Source organism: Typopeltis vanoorti, chromosome 5 (genome assembly GCF_054136105.1).
Source record: "Typopeltis vanoorti isolate ZY-2024b chromosome 5, IOZ_Tvanoo_1.0, whole genome shotgun sequence".
In the NCBI taxonomy this organism is placed as follows: domain Eukaryota; kingdom Metazoa; phylum Arthropoda; class Arachnida; order Uropygi; family Thelyphonidae; genus Typopeltis; species Typopeltis vanoorti.
In genome coordinates this window covers 93,485,404-93,513,395 of record NC_143553.1, presented here as the reverse complement: position 1 = coordinate 93,513,395, position 27,992 = coordinate 93,485,404, and the positions used below count along the sequence as shown (strand labels likewise).

At 36.9% G+C, this 27,992-nt stretch overlaps 1 protein-coding gene across 4 annotated transcripts in view; it reads right to left on the bottom strand.

The window, feature by feature from the left end:
* LOC150106656 (vascular endothelial growth factor receptor 1-like) overlaps window positions 1–27,992 on the bottom strand; it is a 672,835-nt gene that overhangs the window by 250,615 nt on the left and 394,228 nt on the right. For 3 of the 4 annotated variants that reach the window (XM_090392613.1, XM_090392614.1, XM_090392615.1), the window contains exons 13-14: window positions 15,619–15,769; window positions 8,022–8,126 (exon numbers count right to left, since the gene is read on the bottom strand). In XM_090392613.1, coding sequence (XP_090248739.1) covers window positions 8,022–8,126; window positions 15,619–15,769 — 256 coding nt within the window. The remainder of the gene's footprint in view (window positions 1–8,021; window positions 8,127–15,618; window positions 15,770–27,992) is intronic. The other variant, XM_090392616.1, reaches the window with a different exon arrangement.

Here is a 27,992-nt window from a genome sequence, read left to right as displayed (position 1 = left end):
CACCTTCCAAACCACATCACCAACAATATTAGACTGGATGTAGCTTGTGTTCTCACTAAAGCAAAACCACCAAAAACCAACATATCCAATAGTGAATATAAAGCTCTGCAGGAAATGAAGAAAAACAAAGAAATAGTAATCACCAAAGCGGATAAGGAAAACGCCACCGTGGTACTCAACCAAACGGACTACATAGGTAAGCTTAATGCTCTATTATTAGATCGGGCTACTTACCTCCCTATTGACAATCCCACAATTTTAAATCAGAAAACTCCAAAGGCTCCTTAAGGTCACTTCTTGGCCAGTAGAAATTGCTAACAAATTAAAACCATTTAACTCTATACCCACCCATATATATGGACTCCCAAAAATACATAAAGAAAATGTGCCATTACATCCCATAGTGGATGGCATAGATTCCCCCAAATACAAATTAGCTAAGCATTTGGCCAATGCGCTCACACATCATACTGGCAACAGATCATCACACATAAAAAACTCAGCCCACTTCAAAGCCAGCATAGAAAACCTTACACTCCAACATATTGACATAATGGTCAGTTTTGACGTCTCCTCCTTATTCACAAATGTCCCACTCAAGGAAACCTTAGGGCTAATCCAAGCTAAATTTCCTCCCGATATCTCAGCCTTATTTCAGTTCACAATGAACTCAGGCTATTTCGTTTGGCAGGGAAACTTTTACAAACAAATAGAGGGGACAGCCATGGGTTCACCACTCTTCCCACCCTTGCCAACTTCTTTATGGAGACTTTTGAAGAGAAAGCCATAAACTCTGCCCCGCAAAAACCAACCATATGGCTTCGTTATGTTGATGATGTGTTCGGTATTTGGCTACATGGCTCTGATATACTCCTCTCCTTCTTAACACACTTAAACAACCAACACCCCAGAATCAAGTTCACCCTGGAAAAAGAGGAAAACAACAGCCTCTCTTTCCTAGACACACTAACCACCCGCCAGCCTGATGGAACTTTGGTTTTCTCAGTTTATAGAAAACCCACCCATACAGGCAGATACATTCACCAACAACCCCCCCCCTCAATAATATGGAGTTGTTAAGACACTACACAACAGGGCTAAACTAATCTGTTCAAATGACAATGCCCTACTACTGAACTAAATCACATCCTCAACACTTTCTCAGCCAATGGCTACCCCACCCAAAAAAATATTGAAACCAGTAAACCACAACCTCCTTCACAACAAGGATTACTCTAAATACATCACCATTCCTTACATCGGAGGCACCGTTGAAAAAAATTACCAAAATCCTAAAAAAACATGACTTGATCTCTTACAGACCATATTGAAAATTGGCATCCCTTATCCGCTCCACTAAAGACCAGCCACTTCCCCTAGACCAGAGGTCGGCAACCTTTTTGGAGTGAAGAGCCATTTTTAAAATTATATCTGTTAAAAAAAATTTAAGGAGCCGCACGCAGTAATGAGCAACCAATGGTCAATTGGCTCAGGCTCATTACAATCAATGGGCTGCATGCGGCCCTCTCAGGTTTTTTGTGTGGTCCACGGTGTTCATTTTGTATGGCAGAATTAGTATATTTTAATTAAAAATCTATTTTATAAATGTTGATTTTTACATGTGGATTCATTTGTGCAGGTTAAAAAATTAAAATATACTTAAATAATGGAAAATAAATTAATACTTTCTTATCTAAGAAAAAGAAAATATTCTTTATGTGGATCGAACCGAGTATTTGTTTACTAATTAATTGCTCATCACTGCTTTAAATTTAGAAACTACATTGAAAAATATTGTAATTAAATTATTTATTCAGTTTTTTATTTTTTTACAGTAACACGTTATCATACTTGTAAAACACAGGGGTGGCATATCACACGAAATTATATGATATTTTTAAATATTAAATAATAAAACAAAGATTTCCTCCTCCTTACAAAAATATATGTATAAAATCCAATAACATACCTTTTTTTTTTAATATAAAATATCACTTAGTGCGACTTTTGCTGTTGAACTTCTTGGGATAATTTCTGAATTGCGGCGAATATGCCGTAATTTTCATTTTCAAACATGACGAAAGACTCACGTTGTTTAGTTGGTTTCTCAACTTACTTTTAATAAAATTCATATTAGAAAATATTTGCTCACAGAAATATGTTGATCCGAAAAGCGATAGAAGTCCAAATGCGTATGCTTTTAGCTGAATGTAAAGTGTCCGGTAAACAATTCCACGTGTCAAATACAATCTGATCTTGCTTTTTAAGATATTCTATTTCAGACCATTTGTGTTGTATTGCAAGGGTAGATTTTTGTCTTTCCAACTCCTCCAAGTCAGCTGCAAGATTTCTAAATTTTGAATTGCACAAATCCTTGGTTTTCAGGTCCTCTAACTCAAGTTGAAATGCAGCCTCATCAATTCCAGCAAAAGGTGAAAAATTTAATTCAGTAGGATTAATTTCAAGTGGTCTCAATAAAAATGACATAGTTGCCTTGTTCTTTCTAAACTCCTCAAATCTCCCATTAAATTCAGATCGTATATTTACCACAATTTCTTTGAAAAAGGTTAAATTTATGGAATTATTATCAGCTTGTTCTTGTTGATATTTCTTCAACATACGAAAATGTAATAATGTGCCTTTCTCTAAGTCTGTTGCAAACAAATATAATTTTTGTTCAAACGAAATCACTTCTTCTAAAAGCAAAACTGCTGTATTTCCCTTTCCCTGTAGTTTCTTATTTAGTGCATTTAAATGGGAAGTCATATCCACCATAAAGTAGAATTTTTGTAACCAATGAGTATCTTCTAACTGTGCATATTGAGGTCTTTTTGTCTTAGAAACAAAATCGCATCAACATCTCACCTCTGGAAAGCCATCTTATTCTGTTATGCAAAAGATCGGAATATTTGTAATTGATTTCTTTAAGAAGTTCACAAAATTGCTGATGATGTAGTGGTCTTGCCATTATTTTGTTAACAATTTCTACAACCAAATCCATCACTACTGTTATCTCTTTTGGGAAAGTTTGTGCACAAAGTATCTCTTGATGGATTGTGCAGTGAAAGGAAAACACGTCATGCAAAATTTGTTTTTTAAATAAAGAAACAAAACCATTTTTTGTACATTTCATGCTCGCCGCCCCATCGGTCACAATAGATATTATTTTGTTAATATTAATGCCCTTACTTTCCAAGCAAGTGGTAACAGCAGATTCAATGTCTTCTCCACAAGTATGTTCTGTAAGTGGCAGTATATTGAGTAATTCTTTCTGAGGTCCTTGAGAGTTTACGTATCTACAAATAAGTACAATCTGTGCAATGTCATCCACATCGCATGATTCGTCACAGGCAATGAAGAATCCTGGTGTTGAATTTAGATCTGCTGATTTGTTATATCTTCTGCCATTCGTATAGTTCTGTCCCTTACAATCTTAGCAGATTGTAATGGCATGCCTTTTATTTTTGTAATTATTTCCACTTTGTTTTTAAAATCACAGAAGAGAAATTCGGACACTTTAATAAAACATTCTTTCACATATTCGTCGTCCGTAAAAGGTTTTCGTCGTTTAACATCTTCTTGAGCGGTCACAAAACTAGCAATAGTTGTATTTCTTGATGCTTTTATCCATTTGGAAAATGAACATTTAGTTAGGTTTACTTTGCGTTGTGCTCTTCTACTGCCTTTTTTTCTTTCATCTCCCTGTGGATATGCTTTGTCAAATGTATCGTGTTTATTTAAAAAATGTTTTTCTATATTTGATTTTTTATTGTTTGAAAGCTTTTCATAGCATATTAAACACATTAGAAATCCTGCTGTATTTGCTACAAATGCATAGGTTTCGGTACATTCACTTTTAAACTCCCTATTTTCTTGTTCTATCTTTCTCTTCTTTGCTGACATTTTAAATACTACAAAAATATTTTTATTCTGTTAATATTTAATTTAGTGTTGCAATATTCACATTACCTAACACCAGTAAATGAAAGCACTGCAACATCCACTACAAAACCTTTACTTATTTTAACAAAGTGAGCAGATTTACAGACCATACCTGCACTATATGTGAAGATAATGGGCCCGTTCAGACAGGCAAGTGCTACCGTAGCGCTACATGTACTAGCCTAGCGTGACATATTTGGTTTAATAAATTAAAACAACATAAAACATAACTTAAGTTTATGTTAAAAATACCAAGCTATTTTAAACCTGGTTTTACTCCATTTCCCAAGTAAGCAAACAGACAAATAAGTCAAGTTTGCGCCTGCAAGTGTTGCAAGTCTAGCTGATCCTGCACGTAGTGCAAGACCAAGGCAACTCATGGTAAAAGTAGAATAAGCTCTGATCACTAATCTTAATATTTACCCTTAATGCAAAGCACATCTCCTGGAGGAGATGTATGATGTTTTGTATTAAAGGCAAGGGGGGCCACTACCCAGACTGGTTTCGACCTTTATCGAGGTCTCATCAGTGGGAACCAGGCTAGAAATACCAAGATTTTAGTAATACAGAGCTTATAAGTATTTTACCAGAGCAAGTTACCATAAGGTGTTTTAACCTTATTAAATAAAAATCTCAGAAGGAGATATAAATGTAGAAAATATTTTACCTTGGGTATAATAAATGTTATAATAAAATACTTTCTACATATAACTTAAGTTTAATTATTTAATTAAAACTCATGATTTTGTATTGCAAGTGTTATGTTTCTCATCATATTCATAAAATAATTAATACAGCCCATCGTAGTAATTCTTACTACTGCATCATGAATCAAATCAGGAAGATTATTTCTTTCCATTCTCGAAGACAAAACCTCTCTCACATAAGATTTTATCTTCAAAAAAATGTTTTGTATGGGATTAAGCATGTATGAATGTGGTGAAAATAATTTTAATTGGCATGAATAAAACAAATATTTGACAAATCAGTGGATTTATGAATTTTTGCATTATCCATGATAATCCAAGATGAATGTAAAGAAAGATTATCATGTATGATTTCAAAGAGTTCAAACATGAAAGTATTAAAAATTTCAGCATCGCATGTACTATTTTCAATTGTAAAATATCCTTGATTAAATGTAAAATGTCTTTAATTTATTGCAAATGCTATATTTAGGGTTTTTAGTTTCAAATTTAATAAATAACATTCATTTTGCATTATTCAAAAATAGATTGTTTAATAATGAAAAGAGCCGCAATTATTCATTCAAAGAGCCATATGCGGATCCAGAGCCGCAGGTTGCTGACCCCTGCCCTAGACCTACCTAGTGTATACCAGGTCCCTTGCAGCTGTAAGCTCTCCTACTTTAGCCAAACAGACAGGACAGCAAATATCAGAATTTCAGACCATGCTCTGGATACACGTCACAGAATATGGTGGAAGAAAGTCACAATAATACACCGTAGCAAGTTCAAATTTGAAAGACTTTTCATGGAATCAGCCTCAGCCCAAAGAAACATGCCAAATCTCAACAAATTTGGTTACATGAGACTGCCCCAAATTTGGGAGATGTACATCAGGAGACCTTCAGCCCCAACAGCCATGAATACCTACATAACCTGCTAGGGGCGCACCATCAGGACTTTTAGGAGAAACAATAGCTTCCTTGCTTCGTCCTCATTTACTGTGTGTAGTGCCTGCATGCATGTGTCTTTGTTTTAAGTTCCTTTGAAGATGGCAACGTGACGTTGCCAAAATATTGGAAATATATATTAAAGTTTATCTAATTTATATTCTAGTGTATGTTGTGAATTCCTTTTAGTTAATAATCAGATATTAGGATAGTTTAGACTTGGGGGAATTAACTAAGAATTTTGTGGCATTAAAAGAATGAAGGGTACAAATTTTGTGATTTTATTAGGTAAATGATCTGAATGTATTTATAAACTTATGTTATTCTTATGTATATATGTTCCAAAACTATTTTTTGTTATTCATATAATTATATACTTTACTTTTCATATGTGATTTTCTTTTGATTTGTTTTGCATGATTACTCTTGTATTTATTACTGTAATAAATATATATTATAATTATAAAAATGTTTCATTTTTTAATTACTTTCAATGACTTTCAAGGGGAAGCAGTTTTTTAAAGTTTGCACACAGGCAGCTCCTATGCACCCGGTGGCCCTAGTCACTTAAGTTCAGTAGGAAGAATGTGGATAAAAGTATCAAGTCCTAGGTACTTCAGAATTGGTGGACCAATCTGAAGTGAGGACATCATCACAACCAGAACAGAAATTCGCAGTCCAGCTGCAGAGAATATAAGATGGACCAGAAGATACTAGTTTGGTAAGTAGATCTCTATGCAAGACCAATCAAATGACTTGTGAATGTGAAGAGTGACCAAAGTTTACCACAACATTTGTAAAAATGTAGGTTTATCAAGAGATTTACAAGTGAGGATTGCGAGTAGTGAGTTTTGTGCAAGCACTGAGTTTTAGTGACTTTATCCATTATTTTCAAGAGAATGGAGGTAAAGGAGATAGGTTTGTTTCAATGCTGTTGGATATTAGATGACTTTGCTTGTATAAATGATATAAAATAGATATTAATTATGGAGCACAATTTTGAGTACAATTGAAGGAAATGTTGTCTTGATGAGGAGCCTAGTTGGCACACATTTTTCAGGATTCTTCCATTGTCTTTCTTTTGTAAGACTAGAGTAGAGCAGTGAATTTTCTTAGTATATGGGAATTGATTTGATATAGTCATACAAGCATTGGAGGAAAATAATGATGCTAGGATGCCAACTTTATCTTTTGATGATGTTATCATGGAACTATCTAGTTACAGCAAAAAAGAACTCTGCAGAGACTAAAACAGGCAATCACCATATTGGACAACCAAGATGGTGACTGGGTCTATGGCATTTCTCTTCCCTATGTTGCTACAGAGATGGTGTATGCTGTATCCCTTGATTATTCCTATCTTCTGCAAAGAGTGTAGTGAGAATAAGCATGGAAGAAATTACCAATGTTGATGGGTTTTCTGTGTACTAAATAACAAAGTCTTTTATTTTTAGAGACTGTTATTCAGTATATTCAGAGCATACAACATCTCCAGCAACACAGAGAAGAGAAATAATGGATATGGGTGCAAGGTGATCACCAGAATTTTGTAAACATCTCTCAAGAGATTGATAAATAAGCAAGACTTCAAAGGTGGTCACCCTTCCTTACATCTCCAATGTTAGGGACAAAATTTCTTGGATTCTCCAAAGTCATGGCATAAAAATGATTTCACTCTATTATATGAGCTACAGAATCTTACAGCCTCTGAAATCTCCTACCTCTTCCTTCAAGAAGCCAGTACCTTATGATTCATTGTTCATGCAGCATTTGTTATGTTCATCAAATGGGGATTCAGATAAATCTGCATATCAGAGCATTTTAAAGATGCCAAACATGAAAAGAAAACTCATATATGGTTTAGCTTTTCACACAACCATTGAATTCCATCAGGTACTTTGGCAAAAAACAGAAATGCTGTATACTGTTCTGTTAGAAAATTTAAAGAAGCTCCCAAAATGCTACACATTCCCTCTCAATGAAATAAGAACCAAAGCACAATCCTTCATCAAGTCTGGTCTTCACTCATCAAAAATCTCACAAATTTTGGCTATGATATCCATTGCATTTGTAGTATGTGACAATACCAACTAGTATATCTAATTTCAAGGGTTCATTATTTATTTTAATGTTCATCCACTGTATGCTCTTTTTATTGCTTACTAGTCAAGCTACTGTGTGTTTATTAAAGTTTTTTTTTCAATTTTTATTTTTAATATAGGTTCTCATCTTGTGGTCATCATACAAGAATTCTGATGAACATGAAACTTATTTTCATGACACACATATCTTCGATACATCCACTCAAAGCAATATAGAAACATGGTTGAATACTTTTGTTTCTTGTAAAGTAGCCAGAGATTCAATTAGGAAGTTTATGGTTCGCATAATATATGAATTAATTAAATATTTAGTAATAATTTAAGAAATCATAATTCTTTACCTTTCAGCATTTTAACAGCAACAGTGGTAGAAATCTCACCATCTTTCAGACCAACTGCCTCAGCTTTAACAACCCTTCCAAATGCTCCTTGACCAAGAGTTTTCCCTAAAAAAACAAAACAAAAAAAACATACATTCTCTGTTTTTCAGAATCTTATTTTGTATTATTCTCATACCGCTGTATAGATTTCCATAAAACTATTAGTATTTTTCATGTCAGATTGGGTTTACTAAACTTAGAATAATATTCTCTTTAGAAAGTATATTATCCAATTGTCAAGTGGTTAGTGTATCCGATCTCCAACCAACAGACTGTGGGTTGGAATCCTGCTACTGACATGGATGTTTGTGATGATTGTCTTTAGGTGGGAGATGAATTTCATTGCCTGGTGTGAGACCACCTCCCCACTTATTGTTGGCCTGAAGTGTCTGGAATTAATTCCAGCTTACTATTTCAATTGATCACATTTTAAGAAATATCTAACCACTCTTCAGCAGGGTGGTCAAATATCATATATACATTAATTTCAGAAGAAGAAGGAGGAGGAGATATAAAATTGAGGCAATCTTAGCACTTGTCTACCAGTGCTAAGATTAGAAGTAATGAGACAAAAATGATTATTATTATTATATGAGCACCTCCATGGAATCCAAAAGCTCTTCACAGTTGAAAACTCTTCACAGGAAACCAAACCACCCACACAATCGATCATTCTTCTCTTTGACTCCATTAACAGATAAAGCACTTACGATTGGCTCTGGTAACCATTTCACTCATTCGCAACTCATCCACACCTTTATTCGACTTCCAGGGATGACCTATTGTTGTGGCCCCCCCTCTAGCCAAGTGCTGAAACATTTCCCATTCATCAACCCTATAAAACCATTTAAGTAACTTAAATGTTTCTATCATATTTCCTCTTTTTCTCCTATCAACCAACTTCTGAAATCCACACATCTCCTGGTTTCTTCCCCAAGAAACCCAGAAGACCAGACTTGAGCACAGTAATCCAGATGTTGACATTTCAAGGCCTTATAAAGAGGAATAACAACTTCCATGTCTCTATCTGTTAGTGTGTTGAAAGGACATATTTCTAGGGTCGCTCATAAGTAATCTTATGAGCGACCTTAGCAACCCTAGAAATATGTCCTTTCAACTTAAGTCACTGTCTACCACCACCACCACTAAATCTCTAGCTTCATCTGTTTCCTGTTACAGTTCCTTCAACGTGGTACACAGCTTGTAATGTATTTATTCCAAAATGCATAAATTTACATTTCTTCACATTACACTGACATCCATTATCTTTTGCCCATACTGACAGCATATTTATATCATCCTGCAAACTCTCCACATCCACCCTGGATTAACTGGTGTGTGGTTTGTGTATGGTGGAGCAGTTTCAAGGAAGCAGAGGGTTACAAGTGGGATCCACAGGACTCAGTGCTGGGACCTATATTGTTTAACCTTTATATCAATGACATTGTCAGTGGATTGCAGGGGGATGTTCAGTTGTTTGCAGATGATGCAAAGCTGGGAAGGATTATTAGTAATAGTGCAGATGCGGCAGCCCTGCAAGAGGATTTGAATAAGCTAGATAGATGGACAAATGAATGGGGATATCGGTTTAATGCAGCAAAATGTAAGGTCTTGAGGTTTGGGAAACATCAATGGGACACTGCATACTCTATGAGAGGAGTTATACTGGAGGAAATAGGGGAGACAAGAGATCTGGGATTGATGATTGATAGAAACCTGAAATTTAGGGGACATATTGCAAAGATAGTGAAGGTAACACAGAAAATTGCTGCAATAATGAGAAGGACACTGACCTGCCGAGATAAAACAGTTATCATTCCATTGTATAAGACTCTGATTGGACTACTGTTCTCAGATTTGGTCCCCAGGATTTGAAGGGGATAAATTAACTGTGGAAAGGATACAAAGGCGGATGACAAAGATGGTTTCAGGACTGTACAATGATAGTTATGAGGATCGGCTGAGGGAACGTGGATTGCAGAGTTTGGTGGATAGAAGAAGGGGAGATGATATGATTGAGACTTTTAAACTGTTGAGAGGTGGTTACAGGGTTGACACTGGGGAGTTCTTTCGCTTGGCTGAACAGCGGGAAGGAGTGATAACAAGAGGCCATCCCTGGAAGTTATGAAAGGAAATTGTGAGCAAGAGGGTGAGGAGTGGTTTCTTTGCATGGAAGGTAGTTGAACCATGGAATGCATTGCCTGATGGAGTGGTGAGAGCGAGAACGGTCAATGAGTTCAAGGAGTGGTATGATAGACTTTGTGTTTTTTAGGAAGGACCTCCCACGATGAGTCTTTTGACTCCATGGAGGCCTGAATAATAATAATAACTGGTTCTCTACCTATTTTTCCATCATCAGCAAACAACTGAATATTTGCCATATCATTCATGTAAAAATTAAACAGTAGTGATCCCAGCACTGAACCTTGCAGCACACCACTAGTTATCTGCTTTCACCTTGATTCTGCCCTCCATATACCACTTTTTGATATCTGTCCAGCAGCCAACCTCGTATCCACATAACCAGTGTCATATCCATCCCTATTTATATTTGTCTTAATGTAATATTTGTCTTAATCTGTGTAAAATAGTTCCATGTGGTATTCTGTCAAATGCCTTTGCAAATTCCAGCAGAACAATAAAGGAAAATGTGCCATTTTCCTTTATCCAACGCAGCTGTTACTGTATTATAAAAAATTAGTATGGCATGACTACTAAGGTCAAAATTACTAAAAATTACAAAAATCACTAAGGCATGACTGACTCTTCACAAAGCCATGTTGAATTCTCTTTTTGACCAATTTTTTCAAAACTTTTACCAAACTCCCGAGATACTAATTATTCTATAATTTGCTTAGAACTTCCCTTATGAAAGGGGATTATTTTGCCCTCTTTCACTCCTTTGGAACTCTAGCAGTGCTGAGAATTAAATTGAAGAGCTTAGTCAGAGTCCTTGTCAGTTCCCTTGCACATTCACCCAAAACCTGAGCTGATATCCCATCTAGTATATAGTATAACCAAGTAGAAAAACTTTCAACATCTATCTCTAATCCAGAGTATTTTAGTAGTAAAGTGTGACACCTTTTGGGTACTTGTATATGGAAATTGCCATCCTGTTTGGCCGAGTAATCAGCATATCCACTCTCCAGCTAAAAGGCAGTGGGTTTGAATCCCACCATGGGCATGGATGTTTGTGATTGTCTGTGAAAATACTAGCAGTGATGATGGGCGGTAGATGGCATTGGTATAGATGATGATGGTAGTTGCGGTTAGTTGTAGTTGGTGGAGAGGGTGCCCTTCCTTGATGAGTCTTTGGACTCCCTGGAGGTGTTACATAATAATAATAATAATAACAAATATGACTTCTGCGTATTTCAATCTTGGTATCACTTCTAGGTCTGGCTCCCACTGATATCTCAACAAAGATCATAACCGGTCTGTGTAGTGACTCTTCCCATAATGCCTACACATTATGGGAAGAGTCATTATAGAGGGCATTATACATATCCATAAGGATATGTGCTTTGCATTTTGGGATGCTAAGGCAAGTGATGTAAAGATATTAGCCTCTATATATGAGCTGTCTAGTCATGAAGTTACTTCATGTGCAAATTTTGTTTGCTTACACTTGGATAAAGGATTAAACCAAGCACATAATTTCTTGGAATCTATATTTTATGATATCCCATCTAATCCCACAGCAGTATTTACACTGAGATTCTTAATATCCTAAGAACCTCTAATTCATCCACCTCTGCTTCCACATCAGTGTCTGTCACTTATATCACAGCAGTAACCTCACTTGGGATGATATATCATTTTCAAAGTGTTCACTCAGTAACTCAACTATTCTGTCTTCTGTCATTTTATCACCATCAGCACTCATTTAGGTTAATCTTCCATAGTCATTCTTCTTCTTACTTGCCACATAATGAAAAAACTATTTGGGATTTCCTTTGGCCTGCTTGACTAGATTCTTCTCTTAATCTGATTTTGCCTATCTTACCATGTTGGTCACCTTTCTTGTCTGAGCCTTGTACTGTTCATGTGTTGTTGGTCGCCTTTCTCCTTGTATACCCTCCACAGCATTTTCTTCTTCTATAGCTCATGCTTAATGATATTACTTGTCCATCTAACTCCTACCTGATTATCCCTCCTTACTTAAGTATATAATTTAATATTGCTACTTCTAGATAACCCTTAACTATATTCCATGCACTACTAACATCCCTGCAGTGTTTTATGCCATGGAACAGATTTAAGCTTCTTCCTAAGCTTGTCATCACATAGTTCTGCACATACACCTTCTTGACAGAATATTTTTCATGTTCTATAATTTCCCAAGTCAAGACCTCATGGTCACTTTTCTCCAATGGAGGCAATGTGGTCATCTTGATTATTCTTCAGATCCTGTGACCAAGTCTAATACTCTCCCACTCATAGTCCCCCTTCATCACATGCTGCCTTAAGTAATTATCTCTCAGTAAGTGTATAAATTCTATTTCCTTCCAGCCTATGTTTTTATAGTTGAAGTTCCTCCCATAATAATCACTAGACTTGCACCCATTGTACTAATTTGTCGATGCATACCTTCCACATCATCTGTGGAACCCCCTGGCCTACAGCAACAACTAACTGTATATTTTGTCTTACTGGCCTTGATCTCACTCCAGACTGATTCAAATGAAAAGCCACCCTCCCACTAATCTCCTGTTCCTTTTGGCTGCAATTCATCTGCTGTCATCAGTAGTACCCCTCTTCCAACCTATGTATATTTTGTCTTACTGGCCTTGATCTCACTCCAGACTGATTCAAATGAAAAGCCACCCTCCCACTAATCTCCTGTTCTTTTTGGCTGCAATTCATCTGCTGTCATCATAGTACCCCTCTCCCAACCTATCTTCTCTGTCTTCCCTGAAAAGACTTAACCCCTCACTTTCTATCACTGTTATTACATCATCTTCTTCTGTTAGTCAAGTCACACCAATGCCTATAACCTTTGGCTTGGCTGCATTAATCAATGCTGCCAAAAACTTCTCCCTCTTGTTCCTGATACTTCTAGCATTAATATATCAAAACTGAAGCATCCCTTTAGGACCTCAAATCACCCTTACTTCCTGAATTAACTAACCAATTCAATATTTCTGCTTATGAGACTAGATTCTGCACTTGGTCATTCATTCTCACACTCACTCGCTTCATGGGAGCCCACAGACAAACTCATCTGCTTCAACTTTAACTGATTAAGTTTTCCTGAATTTGTGCTTCAGCATGCTTGGTGAACAAAGCTCTCTAGATACCTAACACACCAAATCATTTAGATGCAGTTCATCAGCATTATACAAATTCTTATTTCCCTTAAACACAGACCATAGTTCGACTAATCCTACATCATTCCTTCTGCATACCTATAAATTGATTCATTTTGCTACCAACACCCTCCCCCTGAGTTCGCCTCTCAGATCATTTGTACCAAAAAAAAATTAGTTCTTTCACCTTACCTTCTTCATCTGGATGGCATGACTAATATCATGAATTTTGCACCAGGAAAACACAATTTCGTTACACTTTCATTAAGCAATCCAGTGATCATTGAGTCATACATACTTGTAATTTTCTCCTTAACTTGTTTTTCTAGTTTGTTTGCTCTGTCTCTATTATTACTTTGGACCACTTGCTTCTTTCTCTTCTCAGTCCTCATAATCTCTTGCTGCTTCTGTAAATTTTCAATTTCACGCTTTGTGCTATGAAGGATAACATTCAAGCATTATTTCTTAATTTATATCCATTTCATTCTCCTATATTTCCATTGTACAAAGATGGAGCCAGGATAGAAACAACAAATTATAGCCCAATCAGTATTTCTAATATTGTCACCAAGTACTGGAGAGGCTGGTCAAGAATCACATTCAGAGGTGGGTATACAGCATTAGGATCCTCTCTTGAGGACAGCATGGTTTGTTAATGGTAGGTCTTGCTTTGTCTGCACAGTTAGCTGAGTGGCTATGCACTTCGCAACCATATGCCTGGGAAGGAGCGTCTTAGGTTCAATTCCCATCAAAAACGTGAGGAGATTAAGGATCTTCCTCAGCCATAGCCAAGTTAGCCAGTCTTGGGTGTGGACAGCAGGGTTTTTTCCCCCAGTTTATCTTGAGGTTTTTCCTCCTGCAAAGCAGGCAAACAGGCCCCACGAACATACACTTCAACAGACATGGGATACTACTGGGAATAAGCAGCAACCAACCTATTCTGCAGGATTATCGGTTATGGAAGCTTACACAATAAAATGTGTAGGCCTGCGCGAAAGCGTAACATATGATGAGGACAAAGAGGAGGTCTTGCTTTAGCAATCTATTCATGTTCTATAATAGAATGAGAGCATAACTGGATAAATGGAATAGGTCTCATCGAGCAGTTGAAGTTTTCTATATTCCAGCCTATTTTCATAGCCTTGGTCCTTTCATTCAGTGGTAGAATGCTCGGTTGTTGCCATGCAGGCCACCAGAATTCGATTCTTCCCTAGTTGAATCAATCAATGTTTTCTTAAGAGTTTGTCACTGAGACTCTAATGTGTGGTTCTTGTTTTCAAATTATTTCATTTTTTTGTTGAAAAAAATGAAACAACTTTTTCAAACAAAAAAAATTTTTCTTTGTAAAAGCTGCTCAACTTCTTTTTAAAACTTTCTTACATATTGTTCTTTTCAATGTGATATTCATTTTTATTCTGTTTAAAAATAAGTGATGATCACTTATAATTTCAAATCCTCTGTTATACTCACTTATGTTGGAACATAGTGTTAGTAATGACTAGTTCACATCCGGAGAAGAAACCCAACAGGCACTTATCATTATTAATAGCCTTGTATTTAACTTTTCCCAAAATGTTTCTGTATGGCTTTAGGGATTCATTTCCTATTTTGCTGCTTAGTCTCCAACAAGGACCATTTTCCCATTTTCTTGATGTCAGCTGCTTGCTCTCCAACAAGGACCATTTTCTGATTTTCTTGATGTGAGCTGCCTTGACACAAAATGACTCAAAAACTTCCTTCATTTCTTCCTTAGGAGAACCTTCTATGAGACCATAGAAGTAAATAAGGTTTACTGTCCATTTTCCTATTTTGAATATTGCCCACTTTTAACTGTTTTCCAATCTAGAAGCTTATCTTGATGTTTGTTGAATGTTATCACTACTCCTTCCTTTTGTTAATTGTTATTGCACAAATATATCTTAGTAATGCTAATTAGATCCAGATAGTGATTTATTTGCAAGTTAGATTTCTTTTCCAATATTCCTTATGTTGGCGGTTCCTATCTTCAATTCTTTTGTCATCAAAAGAATTGTTTGTTGACAACTCCAACAACTCAGCTTCTAGATGCTAAGTTGTTGGAGAGGTTTTTTTTAGATATGAAGGGCAGATTTGAATAATGGTGAAATGAACAGCTGTAATTGATGTAATGTGTTGTACATGTTTAAATAAGAAGGATATGTTGCTGGTTAAGAGTGATGATTCTTTTGACATCATGGAGCATGTTAATAATAATAATAATAATAAATTACCTAGTTTCAACTTCTCTTTAGGGAATTCCCACCAGTTATTGTATGGCAAAAGGTCGATCTGCTCATTCAAAGGAAGATTAGAATTGAATATTTCTGTCAGTCCTTCTTTAAATTCATTTTGTCTAAACAATTCCAATTCTTTCTTTTGTTTCTAAATTGAGTAGAGATTAATTCATATAAACTATGTCCAGTTGAAAGTGTTTCATGTAAGTTAAATATATAGCATTACTTCAAAAGTATTCAAAATTCTAAATTTTCTACATAACCTCAGAAGAACTTTTACAAAATTATATCTAGTGATGAAAGTGTTTAGAAGAAAAATAAAATATCCATTTAATTTTACAAGTTGGAACTAGTATTTAAAAAGGCATTTTTGATGTAGCACCTAGTTTGCTTCTTTTTTTTTTTTTTAATAAGTTGGTCCCACCCATGAAAGGTTATTTGCAAACCTATAATATATTTTGTACCATGGATGGGCTAAGAATTTTTTGCTACTATTTTTATCAATTATATATATATAATATTCATATTTTTATTTTCTTTTTTTACATAGTCTGAAAACCCAGATCTAAAGTTACATGGAATTTTTTTCAAGATACTTCAGATCTCCAATAAGTGTGGTGGTGGTCTCATGCTGGGAGATGAAATTCATCTCCCACCTAAAAACAATCACAAACATCGATGCCCGTGGCAGGATTTGAACCTGAAGCCTGTTGGCTGGAGAGCTGGCACACTAACCAGACCACTGAGTGATTTGTTATATCAACTATGACATTTGACATATATGATCTTTGGCAAAAACTGTCTTACTATTATAGATCGAATCCATCAGTCCATGGAATCGTTGGCAGCATCCTTCACCATCTCACTTCAAACAGTTTCATTGCTAGCTGCTTGATTTCTGATTAGGTTGGTTGCCATTCTTGTGTTTCTTTAAACTGGTGGAAAAATTTTCTTCTTCTTTTTTGGGGATACTTCTAGTTTCCTTAGCATAAGTATTATTTCTGGAGACCTCCATGGAGTCAAAAGAAAATTTAACAAGCTACAATACATTTCATATCTAGCCTTGAAATGTTCAGTATTAGAGCATTTGCTAACCAATGTAATGCATTCAACTTATTCATCACTCACCATAAAACCTTCTTCTTCACTTCCTTACTTACATGGCTCTCATACAGTTTCCAGTGATGAGTCTCATACTCACACTACCTATTACCTAATGCAGTATCTACCTGATGGGCTGCTCTTACCAACTTGTATGCATCAATGATATCACCTCTTCGAATCTGTCAAGCTCTGCAGAGAAAATTCCTTTAACTTGTTCTTATACTCAACATGTCAGTCCTGAGACTTAATCACTAGCCTCTGTATTCCCTCTTATGTTTCCTTATTACCCAGATCTTGAAGAACCTTTATAGGACTTTTCAACTGAAGTGAGTTAATCAGTCTCATACAGAGGTGGTAGTACTTTCCTCCTGGAAACTCAGGTTTTTCATCCCCTTCAACCTGGCAAGCTGACCAGGAGAGTGCAGCAATTGACAGACAAAAATGCATAATAACCAATAGCTTTGCACTTGTTTCATAAGATGGCCATACATGTCCATATATGCCTCACTGTCATTTATTATCATATACTAACTAGTGTCTTATGCAGTGACACTATCTCCTCCTTCTCCTTACTTGTCAGCATCCTGATCTAGCCATTATAGATTGAATCCCTCAGTCCATGGAATATTTGGCAGCATCTTTCACCATCTCGCTTCAAGCAGTTTCTGTCATTTGCCAGCTGCTTAATTTCTGAATAGGTTGGTTGCCATTCTTGTGTTTATTTAAACTAGTGGATAGATTTTCTTCTTCTTCTTCTTTGTGGAACATTCTAGTTTCCTTAGCATAAGTATTATTAATCTTTGCCTGGTTGGCCAAGTGGTTAGTGTATCCACTCTCCAGCCAAGAGGCTGTAGGTTTCGAATCTCGCCATGGGCATGGATGTTTGTGATTATCTGTGAAAATACTAAAGGTGGTGGTGGTGGTAGTGAGCAGTAGATGACGTTAATGTAGAGTTGTAGGTGCCTCCCTCTATGAGTCTTTGGACTCCTTGGAGTGTCATGTAATAATAATAATAATAAAATCATTCTCATTATGATAGCAATTTTCTGGGTAACCATTACAACTTTTGATCCTCACTGGAAGAGTACGGTTCTCCAATACCATATACTTGACTTTACACTTAGTAACATTGAACCAAGCTATTCAAATTTTCTAGTAACAACCTGACATCAGAGCTTCTTGACATTATATTTTCCAATATAGCATCATCAGCAAAAATCTGAATATTTCCTCTCTAACCTTGAAATATATTATCCATATATGTATTTAAAATAATAATAATAATTATTATTATTATTACCACGGGCTACTCCAGGAGTCCTTAGACTCATCGAGGGAGGCCCTAAACATCATGTTCACGCAGCTGTTCAACATTCTCACAGTATCTATCATACCCTGCCTTGAACTCGCTCACTGTCATAGCACCCACAACAGACTCTGGCAGCTTATTCCACTCATTTACCACTCTAAAAGTAAAGAACCCAGCTCTAACACCCCTGCTAACCACGCTCTTGCCCAGCTTCCATGGGTGTCCCCTAGTTCTCCCACCACCAGTCCTGATCTCAAAAATATCATCTGAATTAATCCTATAGAATCCTTTTAGCAATTTGAATGTCTCAATCATGTCTCCCCTTTTCCGCCTATCAACTAGTTTCTGCAACCCACAAATCTTCAACCTGTTCTCATATGGTTCATTCCATAGACCTACTATCATCTTAGTCACTCGCCTCTGGATCCTCTCAACCTCCTCCCCATCAAGAAGGAACCGAGGTGACCAAATCTGGGCACAGTAGTCGAGATGAGGTCTTATCAGGGCTTGGTACAGAGGTACAATAACTTGTTTTTCTCTGCTCGTCAAGGTATTTTTCAACAACCAAGTGAGTTGATGAGCTGATTTAGCTACTTTTGCAATGTGCCCCCTAAACTTCATCTCCCTATCCACCAACACTCCCAAGTCCCTGGCCTCATCAATCTCTTGGAGTACAGTTCCACCAATGTGGTATACTGCTGCTAATCTTTTCACTCCGAAATGCATAACCTTACATTTTGTCACATTAAATTGACATCCATTCTCCTTAGTCCAGAACTCCAATCTATCTAAGTCATCTTGCAAGACTTTGACATCTTCTGCATTCACTATCGCCCTACCCAACTTTGCATCATCAGCGAACAAATGAACTGTCCCACTTAGACCCTTCCCTATATCATTAATGAACAGATTAAACAGCAGTGGTCCAAGAACAGAACCCTGTGGCACACCACTAGTCACAGGCCGTTTTTTGGACTCTACTCCTGAATAAACTACTCTTTGATATCTCTCCATCAACCACCCAGCTATCCATCTCACCAACCCTATATCCATTCCCATATGTTGTAGTTTACAGATTAGAATTCCATGTGGTATCCTGTCAAACGCCTTTGCCAGGTCCAGCAGTATCACTGTAAACCCATTTCCCTTATCCAGTTCAGCCGTCACCTTGTTATAAAACTTGAGCAAGTTACTGAGGCATGATCTACCCTTCACAAAGCCATGCTGTCCTCTGTACAGTATCTCATTTTCATCAATCCATTCCTGTATTTTTCCCTTGACTACTTTCTCCAAGACCTTGACAACGACTCCTGATATGCTGATCGGTCGGTAATTTGCAACCATAGTCTTGGATCCTCCTTTATGCAGTGAAACTATTTTCCCCTCTTTCCATGCCTTCGGGACTAAGCCAGACCTGACACTCAGATTAAACAACATGGTCAAGGGCACTGATAATTCATTAGCCGCTTCATGCAAGACCCGTGCCAGTATACCATCCAATCCCACAGATGTATTCACATTAAGGTTCTGTAATAGACTATTCACCTCCACTTCATTCATCACAATTCCCATATAAACTAATGGTTCCTTCATTTTTTCAACGTCACCACCTGGATGATATACTTTTGCAAAGTGCGCGCTCAGTAACTCCACTATATCAACTGGTTCAGTGAACTCTTTACCATCGTCATTCCTTAAAATCATTTTGCCACGTACAGTTTTTTCTTGCTTGCAGCATATTGAAAGAACTGTTTGGGATTCTCTTTTGCTTGCATAGCTAGTTTCCTTTCATAATCGGCTTTTGCTGTTTTTACCACACTCGTTACCCTTCTGGCCTGTACTTTATACCGTTCGTGTGCCTGCAGGTCACCCCTTTCTTTAAATTCCCTCCATAGTTGTTTCTTTTTTGGCAGCTCAAGCTTAATGGTGTTATTCATCCATTTAACCCCTCCTTGTTTCACTATTCGGACCTTAGGTATACAATCAGCCATAACCTCCTGTAAATGCTCTTTGATCACTTCCCATGCTCTATCGACGTCCAGCCCTTGCAGTTGTACATGCCATGGCACTGATCCAAGCAATCTCCTAAGCTTGTCATACTTGCCAGCACGGTAATTCCACATATACCCTGTCTTAATCACAAATTTCACACCTTTAGCCACCTCCCGGGTCAAGACCTTATGATCACTCTCACCAATAGGTGGCAACATGGTCATATTCATTACAGTCAAATTCTCAGATACTATTACCAGGTCAAGCACTCTCACACCCCTAGTATTTTCAATTACATGCTGTTTCAGATAGTTATCCCTTAATAATTGAATAAAATCCATTTCCTTCCTCACATGTGTCCTCTCCTCCTTCCAATCAATGTTACCATAGTTGAAATCCCCCATAATAATTACCCTCCTTCCACTCATTTCATCAATTTGTTTATGCATACCATCTCCACCATCTATTCCATCACCTGGTCTATAGCAGCACCCAACTGTATATTTTATTCTGCCAGTATCAATCTCACACCAAATAGCCTCAAATGAGCTCCTTTCACTATCCTGCAATACTTCAATTCTCCTTGGCTGCAGTTCATCAGCTATCATCAATAACACCCCTCCCCCAATTTTATTCTCTCTGTCCCTCCTAAACATACTATAACCTACACATTCTATCCCACTAACTATATCATCTTCCGTCAGCCATGTTTCACTAATGCCAATAACCTGTGGCCAGGAAGAGCCAATCAAGGCCAAAAATTCTTCCTTCTTGTTCCTAATACTCCTGGCATTAGTATACATGAATTGCAGTGTTCCCTTTGTCCCACCCCTATCTTGATGCGTTATTCTAAATATCCCATTCCCATTTTTTGTCCTTTTTGCTGGCTCAGGTACATTATATACATTTTTACACTCAACTGTCTCACTGATGTCTGGATATCCACTTCCCCCCCTCCTAGGTAGTTCTAGTTTCCCTGGTTCTGCACATCCATTTTCACTTCATTCAGCAACACTTTTTCCAGTCTCCGCACACCAAGTCCATTGAAATGCAGGCCATAATAATAGATTAAAGAAAGCAACACTCAAAAACAGAACTCCTATCAATGAACTATCTCTACATGTAATCAAGATATCAACTGATTATCCATCTTCATCCTCCTCAATTTCAATGTTAGTTTGTCATGCAGTATTTTATCAAATACAAGTTCTTTTTAGCTATCAATTCTGCTTTATGTAATTATTCTTCATTTTATTTCTTCTGAGCACATTTGGCATTTTCTGTGAGAAGGTTTCTAAAATACTTGAATTATAAAGCTTGCCCAATTTTACTGTCGTCAATAATTACATTTCATCTCGGTGATATTTTCATCATTGCCACACATTTTGAGTTAGTACTGAATTACTAAAATAATTAATACTGTTATTTTTGCAGGATACTCCAAAGAGTCCTTAGACTCATCAAGAGATTCACTAAATATCATGTCAAGAACTATTCAACATTTGTGCAGTATCTATCATACTTTGCTTTGAACCCATTTACAGTCATGGCATTCACCACAGACTCTGGCAACCTATTCCACTCATTCAGCACTCACCAAGCAAAAAACCTAGTTCTAACACCCTTGCTAACTATATTCTCACTCAATTTCCATGGATGGCCCCTACTTCTCCCACCACCAGACCTGCTCTGAAAAATTTCCTCTGAATTAATCTTGTAAAAATCCCTCAGTAATTTGTATGCCTCAATCAAATCATCCCTTTTCTACCTATCAACCAGTTTCTGAAACCCAAAAATCTTCACCGTGTTCTCATAAGGGTCATTCCATAGACTAGCTACCATCTTGATCACTTTGGATTCTCTGCACCTCCTCCTCATCCAAGAAACCCTGGCGACAAGATCTGCATGCAGTAATCAAGATGGGGGTCTTATCAAGTCTCTGCTCATCAAAGTATTCTTCAGTAACCAAATAGTTTGATGAGCTGCTTTAGCCACTTTTGCTATATGCTCCCTTAAATTTAACTCTCTATCCATTAAAACATGCAAGTCTCTGGCTCTGTCAATTTCCTGGAGTACAGTTCCACCAATGTGGTATATAGCTGGCAATCTTCTGACTGAAAAATGCATAACCTTACACTTTGCCACATTAATCTGATATCCATTCTCCTTTGATCAGTTTGCCAATCTATCCAAATCATCCTGCAAAATTTTGACATCATTTGTATTGCTCTACTGAACCTTGCATCATCAGCAAATAACTGAAGAGTTCCTCTCAGATCCTTTCCTATATCGTTAATGTACAAATTAAACAGTAGCAGTCTTAGAACAGAACTCTGCAGCACACCACCACCAGTCATGGTCTTTTGGACTCTATTCATGAATAAACTACTCTCTGATATATCTCTCTCCTTGATATCAACTACCTTTCTATCCATCTTACCAATCTTATATCCATCCCTATGTGCTGCAGTTTGCTGATTAGAATTCCATGCAGTATCCTGTCAGAGGCCTTTGCAAAGATCAGCAGTATCACTGTAAACCCATTACCTTATCCAACTCAGTCGTCACTGTATTATAATGTGAGCAAGTTACTGAGACATGACCTACCCTTCACAAAACTATGCTGCCTCCCATATAGTATCCCATTTCCATCTATCCATTCCTATATGACTAACTTCTCCAATATTTTGACAACAACTCCTGATATGCTAATCAGTCAGTAATTTGCTACATCAATCTTGGAGCTTCCTTTATGAAAGGGAATTATTCCACCCCCTTTCCACAACCTCGAGACTAACCCAGAACTGAGACTTAGATTAAACAATATGGTCAAGGGCACTGAGAATTCCCTTGCTGCTTCACGTGAAACTCGAGCTGGTATACCATCCAATCCCACAGCTGTATTCACATTAAGGTTCTGTACTATGCTATGCAACTCTATTTCATTTACCTAAGTTCCCATATAGGCCTTTGGCTCTTTTATTCCTGCAATATCACCACCAGGATGATATACTCTTGCAACCTGTTCACTTAGTAATTCTACTATTTCGACTGATTCAGTTACCTCCCTACTATCACCTTTCATTAAAATCATTCTGCCATATACATTCTTTCTTTTAGTTGCAACATATTGAAAGAACTGTTTGGGATTATCTTTAGACTGTATTGTAAACGTTTTGGTTTTGTTGTCTATATATTAATATTATTATACTTTGCACCTTTGTGACCTCTACTATGTCTACTTGTATACTCTGATTTATTATTAATATATATTACTTCTATATCTCTATTCTTTTATTAAACTTATTTAATCCTCCTTTTAACTTTATCTTTTTCCTTTCATATACTCTGTTAACTTTATTATCTTTTCTCTACCTTCAGTATTCCTTCCTTATACCAGAGATCTCTAGAAATTTGTTTAGATTAAAGACTGTGCCACTGCAGGTCTCCTTGTGGCATAAGAAATATCAATACTTCCACTAAAGTTCGCTTGCTATACTAAGGCCATTCTCAATATTTATTCACAGTCGTGGCTAACTCTTAACTTTAATTTGTACCTAATTTTTAACTCCCCGCTCACAGGATCATATTTATTTAAAACAGTGCATTGCATAAAAGATCAAGCGGCACACAATAAAATAAACATGTTTATTTATACTGAAACATCATACAAATTATACATTAATTAAATGCTATTTGTTACTCCTCTATAGGTTAAACACTTTTGAGGAAACTTTCTTTAGGACATTTTCTTAAGCATATAACAAAATACCAGTGATAAAAATAATTAAGCAATTAAATTAAATAACTACAATTTAGGAATTATCATGCCTTGATTAACTATAACCATAAATTCCAGTCTTCACTCAATATATAATTCTCCTTATGCAACTTACTTCTCACAACACTATATATAGTAATTCTATAATCTTATCATTTCTTTAAAAACAATCCTTTTCAATAGACAAAATTACTTTAAAAACCACTTCTCTCTATGCAAATAAATTATCATTCTACTATATGTAGCAATTCTATAATTTTATCAGTCCTTCTAAGCAGTCCTTCACAACATAAGAAAATTTGCAACAAAAAATTAACTCACATGACTCTTTCATCAATATAGTGCACTTGTTCATACTTCCTTTACAGATTTTCTGGATTCCTATCTTTGTCAGGTCTTGGGCTCTTACTTTAGCGGGATCATGGATATCGTATTCTCCTCTGGAATGGCACGCGGGGCTAGAGCGTGACTTTTTGGCATTATAGATATTCGGACATACAGTCTGATGATAAAAGGCTTAGTTATCCTGTTCCTGGGCTGCTATTCGCTCTGTAAATTTTTGCCTCTGGTTTTCTCTCCACGACCTCATCCGGATTCGATGTAGTCCATGGATTGACTCCCTCCTCTTTTTCTCCTGGCGTCAATTCTGCCGATGCTCGAATGTCGATGTCTTTTCTATGATCCTTATATTTGGTTCTCCACAGGACCCTGGGCAAAGATTTGGGACCACCAAATATTCCTGTGCAAACTTTGAATTAAGGTCTGTGACTCCTGTACTTTCACGTGCAAACTCTTAACCTTCTTGAAGGCACAGACTTCTAGCTCTCCCTGAAGAGTACGTTTAATCCTTTTACAGAATAGCAGAGCCGCTTCTGATGTATACCACTCTCTTTTGCTATTGAGAAGCTATTAACATCTTCTGTTTACTCTATTTAGCATGTTAATTCCTCTGAGTTTTTATACATGAGCTTTCAGTATTACTTACACAGAAAATTACAATACCTTTAACATATTCATACATCTTCTATTTATACAATTTTGCATGTTAATTCCTCTGAGTTTCAATATTGGGCTGTTAGTATTATTTACATAAAAATTTTACAAGTTTACTTTTTGTGAATTCTTTTGGATGTGACCCCTTGTAAAAGTTGATGCAATAAAAGAGGAAATTTATGCTGCATCGAATTTTTACAGTATGGCTAACTTCCTTTCATATTCTGCTTTTGTCTTTCTTACCACACTAGTTACACTTCTGGCCTGTGCCTTTTAATATTCGTGTGCCTGCTGGTCACCTTTCTGCTTAAATTCCCTCTACAATTGTTTCTTTTTTGGCAGCTCCAGCTTAATGATGATATTCATCCATTTAACTCCCATTTGATTTACTCTCCTTACTCTAGGCCATTACCTTCCTCAAACATTCCTTTACCACTTCCCATGCACTATCAACCTCCAGCCCTTGCAGTTTAAATGCCATGGCACCGATCCAAGCAATTTCCTAAGCTTCTCATAATTACCAGCCTATAAGTCCACATATACCCTATCTTAGCTGAAAATTCCACACATTTAGCCACATATGTCAAGAACATATGATCACTCTCACCAATTGGTGGCAAAATGGTCATATTCGTTATAGACTAATTCTCATTCAGGTGCAATTACTAGATCAAGCACTCTCGAACCCCTAGTATAGTTCATCACATGCGGTCTCAGGTAATTATCCCTTAGTAACTGCATACAATCCATTTCATTCCTCCCATGTTTTCTCTCCTCCATCCAATCTATGTTCCCATAGTTGAAATCACCCATAATAATTACCTGCTCTCCACTCATTGAGTCTATTTGCTGATGCATAATATCTCCATCATCTTTTCCATCCCCTGTCTGAAGTCTATAGCAGCATCAACTGTATATTTTGTTCTGCTGGCCCCAATTTCACACCAGATAGTCACAAATGTGCTATTTTCACTAGTCTGCAGTTGAATTTCTACTCTCTTTGGTTGAAGTTCATCAGCTATCATTAATAATTACCGACCTGGTTGGCTGAGCAGTTAGCGTATCCGCTCTCCAGCCAAAAGTCTACGGGTTCAAATTCCACTGTGGGCATGGATGTTTGTGATTGCCTGTGAAAATACTAGTGGTGGTGGGTGGTAGATAGATAGCACTGGTGTAGTTGATGATGGTAGTTGCAGTTTGTTGTAGTTGATAGAGTTGTAGTTGGTAGAGATGTTGTAGAGGATGTGGCGAAGATGCATATCTTCGCCACATCCTCACACAACTTCCAGGGATGGAATCTCCTGGTCATGGAAGACATTATAAGAACATGTTGAGAATGCAGGGAGTATTTTTAGCATTTTGAGAGAGAGAGAGGGGGGGGGAATGGCAGGAGCTAGCATTGGAGAGATGGCAAGAAGACAGATAAGTGGGAATGCAAGGAGGGAGGGGGAGAGAGAGAGAGAGAGAGAGGAGGGTGAGGCCCCTTGAAGAAGGTTGACCATATATCAAGGTTCATCTAGCTTGATGTCACCATCCTGTTCATTTCTTCTTTTGCTCCTTCTGTGCACAATTATCTGTGTAAGTAACAGAAAGTAGTCTGTGCCACACTCTGCATCTCTTAATACTTGCAAGCCCCTTGTAATGTAGCATCCCTGTCATTTGGTAATCACTTGATCAATAATAGATCGTAAACTTTTTGTGTGCTGAACCCAAGTAAATCTGTATATATATCTTTATGCTGGAAATGTGAATTCATTAACTGGCATTCCTGTGCTTCACACACACAATGCAATCTTTTACCATTATAATTTTTTTCATCTTTACCAAAAAGGTCCAACTGTTAAATCCCAATCCTTTGACCAGTTCTACTGTTTATGTCCCCAAGGACAAAAAGCTCTTGATTATCTCTACATGTCTCCATCAATTTACTCAACTGCTCAAAACACTATCTTTCAGCCATATTAGTGCATTTTCCATTGGTGCATATGTTCCTGTGATAACTATTTTCACTTAATATCATAAATATTGAGTATTATTTTTAATAATTGCTCATTAATTTCTACCCAGATAAGATAGAGGTTATCCATTTATTTTTTCCTCTGCAAAGAAACTAAAGCCCTCATTCTGCTTGTTTTATCCATGCTGCCCAAGAGGTGTATGTAACCATCCTGAATCTCGCATTGAGTGCCCTTTTTTTTTTTTCTGTCAAAGCTACCAAATCTAAGTTATTGTCAGTAATCACCTTTAATACTTTAATTTTCCAGTTAAAATATGATAACTGCTCAAGATCAGAATTACGTTGACCTTATGATGAAGAAAGTGGATGGTGGTAACAGTGTGGGAGGTCTAAACGTAAATTTTACCAAGACAAAATATTTGGTGGTTGGTGGAGAAGGTAGAGATTTATATCTTCTAGTTAGTAAGTCCAAGCAGTACATCATTTCAGATACTTCTTATGATCTATTATTCATAAGTCTGGAAAATGTGAGAAAGATGTAAGTGATCATGTCAATCAAGCCTTTAAATAACTGAATGGTGTGTTACTGAGTCGAGACATCTGGCAGGAAACAAGAAGATGATACTCTAAATGATAGCACAGAGAGAGAGAGAGAGAGAGAGAGAGAGAGAGAGAGAGAGAGAGAGAGAGAGAGAGAGTGGGGTGTCCTGTTGTATGGAGGAGAAGGATGGACAATGAATATAAATCAGAATAGTTGATGAAAATCTGTAGAGATGAATGGCTTACAATGAAGTATATGTATATCTTGCCTTCAAAGAGTTCAGAATGAGACCATTATGGATGGATTGAATTTGCAAGAAAAATTTGTGACTGCCTGGAATGCCAATCTTTACAGCAGTATGGACATGCTCAACAGATACCACAGGAGAGACGACCTAAGTGAGTGATGAATTGGTCACCACCAGGAAGATGGATGAGAGGATGCCCTTCACTTATATGGAGAGGAAAAATGTAGAAGCAATGAGAATTAGAGGATTGCAAGATTCCTGGAATGACTATTCACAGTGGAAAATGGGATTACAAGGCAGCTGCTGTACTGTGGAAACGACTTTAAAAGTAAAAGTAATTTCTGTTTCACACCTAACAGTCTCCAGCTCACTGTGTTAATACTCATGCTATATATACAATATATAGTGGCAGGAAAGTATTACTCATAGCTACTACTATTACTGGAG